This window comes from Heterodontus francisci, chromosome X (genome assembly GCF_036365525.1).
Source record: "Heterodontus francisci isolate sHetFra1 chromosome X, sHetFra1.hap1, whole genome shotgun sequence".
NCBI lineage: Eukaryota > Metazoa > Chordata > Chondrichthyes > Heterodontiformes > Heterodontidae > Heterodontus > Heterodontus francisci.
In genome coordinates, this window is record NC_090421.1 from 20,979,750 (window position 1) to 20,985,749 (window position 6,000).

General features: G+C 39.7%; 1 protein-coding gene across 2 annotated transcripts in view; it reads left to right on the plus strand.

Annotated features, from left to right (window-relative positions):
- The window catches only part of tfcp2 (transcription factor CP2), a 170,809-nt gene extending 165,375 nt beyond the window's left edge, over positions 1-5,434 (plus strand). For both annotated transcript variants that reach the window (XM_068024451.1, XM_068024452.1), the window contains 3 exons: positions 301-352; positions 1,949-1,982; positions 2,442-5,434. In XM_068024451.1, coding sequence (XP_067880552.1) covers positions 301-352; positions 1,949-1,982; positions 2,442-2,460 — 105 coding nt within the window. In that variant the 3' untranslated portion in view covers positions 2,461-5,434. The remainder of the gene's footprint in view (positions 1-300; positions 353-1,948; positions 1,983-2,441) is intronic.
- The last annotated feature ends 566 nt before the right edge of the window (positions 5,435-6,000 follow it).

The following is a 6,000-nucleotide window of genomic DNA, read 5'->3' on the forward strand; positions in this document are numbered from 1 at the left end:
TTTGACTTTTGGAAAGGTTGATGGTTGGTTTCAGTTTAGCTTTAGGTCAAAGTTAATTAGTATGGTGCTAATGATTCTCTGTTTACAAGGCAGGAGTAATGAATCATGTGTATGCTCATTGTGGTTTCTCAGAACCTATCAAGCTAGGCTATAGTACAATGTTTGGAGGATGCAGATCATTAGATCATCTGCATTCGTGAAGCAGGTAGGTAATCTCTCATTGCTCATGTGATTTTGGTCTTTCATCAAGGGAAAATCTTCTGTGTAGTTTGGACTATTTTACTGATTTTTCTTTTTCAGATGATCCAAAACTTCCAGGATGAATGTTGTTTTGTTCTAGACACATTAAAAGGTAAAATCCAATCTTTTCTAGTTCAGTTTGTTCAGCCCTCCTGAGCTTTATAAATCTGTTTACAAACTCAATTCTGAAGTTTCATACATTTAGAACATAGAACATTACAGCGCAGTACAGGCCCTTCGGCCTTTATCTCTAGACCTCTAGATATGTCTCGCTACAGCGAGGTGTGTATATTAGAATTAGAATATTACAGCGCAGTACAGGCCCTTCGGCCCTCGATGTTGCGCCGACCTGTGAAACCATCTGACCTACACTATTCCATTTTCATCCATATGTTTATCCGATGACCACTTAAATGCCCTTAAAGTTGGCGAGTCTACTACTGTTGCAGGCAGGGCGTTCCACGCCCCTACTACTCTCTGAGTAAAGAAACTACCTCTGACATCTGTCCTATATCTATCACCCCTCAACTTAAAGCTATGTCCCCTCGTGTTTGCCATCACCATCCGAGGAAAAAGACTTACATATATCTTGCATCGTGCTAATCCCCATGCAATTAGTTCCAGATCTTAACCATGTCAGTTTCAGATAGTACCGTATAGTTCAATTAATAACCAATTCTCCCAAGCACATGCTGGGAAAAAATGGGAGGTCAAATTCAATTATAACTGCTTATTGAATAGTCTGAGCTGCTTCACTCATCTTTGAAGACTTCATAGAATTTCTGTAAAATTGTTTTTACAGCTGTACTGCTCATGCTCTCTTGAATAAGAAAATAATTGTATGCAAGGTATATTGGTATTTTTTGTTCATGGGTTGTATTGCATCGTTGGCAATGTCAGCATTTATTGCCCTTGTGAGAAGGTGGTGGAGAGCCGCCGCGGGCCTTGAATACAATTGAGTGACTTGCTCGGCCATTTCAGAGGGCAGATAAGAGTCAACCACATTGCTGTGGGTCTGGTGTCACACATTGGCCAGACCAGGTAAGGACAGCAGATTTCCCCTATTTAAGAACATTAGTCAGCCAGATGGGTTTGAACCACAATCTGGTAGGTTCATGGTGACCATTACTGATGACTAGCTTTTAATTCCAGATTTATTCTTTTTCAACCCCCCCCCCCCTGTTGCTGGGGTGGGAATTGAACTCATGTCTCCAGATCAGTATTGCTAGTCCAGTAACATAACCATTATGCTACTGTACCCAGGTTGTCAAGTTTTCAAAAATTGTTCGCCTTCTTATTTGTTCAATATAAGATCATTATAGCAAGCCAAATACATGAAGATACTTCAGCTAATTGTTTGTAGGTAGCTCCAGCAACTTAAGTTTCCCTCCATGACTTTCCTCTTCCTTCAAACAGCTCAGTAACTGCCACAGCCCTTATCCTGGAGATTCCTTTTTGTTTTCCCCCTTTCCCTCAGTGTTGGTGACCATTATACGTGTATGAATTATGTCCATGTATACTGATCGTTTCTGAAGTATCCCATCTAAGAAATAAAGTTGTTGTATAACCCCATTGCAATTATTTTTGCTTGTTCATTCTGAAAATTTTCCCTCAGGAAAATGGAAATAGTAAATCTACCTTTTTGGAGAGGGGTAGATTGTGCTAATTTTTGTTTCACCATCTTTACTTTTCCATTTCTTTCCTACAGCTGAGGGCAGTGACAGTTACCACATAATCCTCAAGTGAGTAATTTCCGTGGATAGTGTCTTCAGTGAATGACTTTACCCCTAAGTTGTGGCTCCTACTCTCGGGAGCAAAATATTTACAGCCCCTTAAAAAGATAAAAGGATGTTGCTGCCTGTCTTCGTAGTGCAGGAGGAATCTCAATGGGATTGTATACATCGTTCAGCAGCCTGACACAAGTGACTAACATTTGTTGAAGCAAATTCTCACTGACAATTGGGGGTGAGGGAGTGGGTAGGGAGGAAAAGAAGAAAATTTGCGAGTATGTGTTTCTGTCAGAAATTGAATGTGCGCTGTTTAGCTATAATAGAAAATTGCTCCTGATGACCATGTATTAAAAGTGTATTCACTGCTGTTCTTGATTGGAAGAAAGAATGGGCTGCTCAGAGCTTAACAAATCTACTGGTTGTTCTTCATTCTTGATTTTTACATCACTTCTTTTTGTGTGCCATCTTTAGTGCCATGGGTGGAAACTAGTTCAGGTATGCATTTTATCTGGTTTAGCCTGCTTCCAAGTTCCACTTGAGGTGCATATTTGTATGGTCATGTATTGCACATTTTTTGAATCACCCCATAGTCTGTCAGATCACCTAATTTTCAGTCCATAGTGATCTGGCCCAAGCTTTTGTACAATTCTGGAATGATTGAAATCTTCTTTGGGTACATTGCTTCTACTGAAATAGCGGATTAAGTTCATAACTTATTTATTTACTCGGACTATACTTGGAAGTTTCGTATGTGTGTCTCTCATGCACGTATACTTAAAAGTGTGTAACATAATGAAGTGATGGCACCCACACCCATACCAAATAAATTATTCCAGCATTTTGCCATTTCATCCAAGTCATATCCTTGTACATATGAGGTTGCAGTTGTCAAGTTGGTTGTGTGCAAAATTTCGAAAAGATTTTTAAGCAGAATGTTTTTGGATATCAGTTGAGAAAAGTTTCATATTCAAGCAGTGCAATAGTCCTTTAACTGGATGTTGGATTCCAGTTGAGATCCTAATCCTGACTGCCATTCAAAGTCAGCTGCTTGTGGATCAGTGAGTTTTGAAGATCGGAGCTAATGGGTGGAATGACATCTCTTGCATTCGCTTTCTTGTCTCCTCATGCCTCTCCCAACCAGCCAGTTGTACACTTCCACTAATTCCAGGGATGGTCTGGCCTGTCTCATTATATATGTAGTTAATGTTGATCATTTATAGAGCAACGTTGATGGAAACTTGTGATAATAGTTAGTGCTCTGTATAGTCCAACCCTGCCAAGTGAAAATTCAATACAAGTGCGAAGGCGATAAGCTAGTAAAACAAGTTAAAATGGCTTCTGCGGTATGTAAAATCAGACTGGTTCTCAACAATACTAGCAATATTGAAGCTTGCATATCAATGTGCTCTTGAACTTTAATTTGAACACTTAAATGAATCTAGTTTGTCCAAGACGTTGGATGGTACATAAATTAGGTGCTCCTATCATTATTCAGTGAAGTGCTACCCTACATCCTATCTCACATGTGGTTGTAACAGTGTAGAAACATAAGTCCAATACACCGATCTAAGCTAATCCAATGAAGCATTTACAATGGAAAAATCTGCTGTCTTCCGGAAGACACTTCTGCCAGATGGGAGAAGTTTCTTTAATTCGGCACAGTGGCGCAGTGGTTAGCGCCGCAGCCTCACAGCTCCAGCGACCCGGGTTCAATTCTGGGTCCTGCCTGTGTGGAGTTTGCAAGTTCTCCCTGTGTCTGCGTGGGTTTCCTCCGGGTGCTCCGGTTTCCTCCCACAGCCAAAAGACTTGCAGGTTGATAGGTGAATTGGCCATTATAAATTGCCCCTAGTATAGGTAGGTGGTAGGGAAATATAGGGACAGGTGAGGATGTGGTAGAAATACGGGATTAGTGTAGGATTAGTATAAATGGGTGGTTAATGGTCGGCACAGACTGGGTGGGCTGAAGGGCCTGTTTCAGTGCTGTATCTCTAAATCTAAATCAACCCTGTAAAGAATTACAATCTTTCAGTCTCCACTAAAGTTCGCACTGAGGATTCCATTGGACTAATGCTGAATTTTGTTCGCATCCATGCTTATCTATGGGACTTTTGAGTTCCTTGCTAGTATGGTTCCAATGAGTTGTCAGTGAAATTCCTTGCAGAGGAGGAAACCTACAATGGTGAGACCCCATAATGTTAAAAGGAGTGGAGATTATCAATGGAAGCATCTCCAACCAGAGAATGTTTCGACATTCCTTACCCTCAAGCACAGCTGCCTAACTAAGCTCCCTCAGCTATTTTATAAAAGAGGTTGGTGACACTTGGCCTCTGGGAGTGGTATCAATTGGGATTGGGGAATATTTAAGTACAAACGTCTGATTATACACTTTTTAGGGTCAGCCAGTTGCCTTCTCAGCCAGTGACAATTATCGGTGTCTTTTAAGAGTCCAATTGGTTTTCTGTAAAGGAATTTAAGGGAATGCATCAGCAGTGGAAATGCTGAGGGCCCCTCGAGGATTGAACTAAAGTTTCTGATCAACCTGCCCTGCCCACTTGTGGAGTAAAACTAACGTAGGGACTTATTGTTACAGGGGGTTAAGGGAGTGGATAATGAGGGAAGCAGCTTAGTTCAGTGCAGTTGAACTCTCTTCAGTTCACACTTTAGTTCATATGCAAGTATATTATTTAATCAAACCTTCAAAATGTTGAAGAAATTAGATTATTTTTCCAAAAAATAGTTTTACCTTAGGCTCTGTGGGGTGTCACAGACTATCTTAACAATATCTTTGCTTATATTGTGGATTGAGGTGAAGAGGATCTTGTAGACTAGTTGCAACAGTGTAGAATTAATGATATGAAATGATGCCATTTCAGTCATAGCTACTGTGTGTTTGCAGACCCTGAATAAGGCATCAGATTTAATTGGAACATGTAGAATTTCCAGAGAGGCATTGGGGAAGAAAGCAGTCTGGTGATGGCAAATGTCCTTTTTATTAATGTGACATTTCATGTAATGGCGTCGCAATACAAATATGTTGTGACAATTTTTTTTACATGTTTTTCCTATGCAAATAGATTACAAAATGTGTAACAAAAAAGCTAAGTGAAAGACGAAATGGCCAGCTTGTTTATGTATTGTACAACTTAATGTGATATGGCGACGTGTTGCCCATCACTACCTGTAACGTAATTTTTTTCTATAAATGTATAATCTGCAAAATGTACAATTCCCTATGTTGAATTAATGATACTAAATTGTGATTTTAATTTTCTAGTTGTCTCTAGTTTGTGATTGTCAGGGTTCTGTCTGGAAATTGAGTAAATGAGGACAAAATTTTGATTCCCTTAAAATTGTTTAATTTGTACCATAGTTCAAGAGCCTTGTAATCTGGGCCTGGTGTAAAACTGTTTGTGTAATCTGCCCTGTGGAAATATAATAAAATTCGAGAGTTAAAAATTTTGAAATGGTTTTAAAATGTGGAAGAGGAAGGAGCGAAAACTGGGAGTGGGTGGCAGTGTATCAGAATATACAACCTGGAGGATATGAAGTTGAATCTCTCTTTAATTCATTCACAGGATGTGCATCACTGGAAAGGTCAGCATTTATTGCACATCTCCTCATTGCCCTTGAGAGCCATCTTAGTGACTTTTTAGGTCATTTCAGAGGGCAGTTAAGAGTCAACCACCTTGCTGTGGGTCTGGAGTCGCACAGAGGCCAGACCAAGTAAGCATAACAGATTTCCTTCCCTAAAGGATATTAGTGAACCAGATGTTTTTTTTACAACAATCTGGTAGCTTTCAAGGTCGCCATTACTGAGACTAGCTTTTTATTTCAGATTTATTTAATTAACTACATTTAAATTCCTCAGCTGCCATGGTTGGAATTGAACTTGTCTCCAGATTATTGGTCTCTGGATTACTTGTCCAGTAACAATGCTACCATACCCACACTAATTTGGATAAAAGTCTCCTCTTAAATTGTAAGAATTGGCTGCAGAATAATTTGGAAGAATCTTGACACTTGCCTCAAG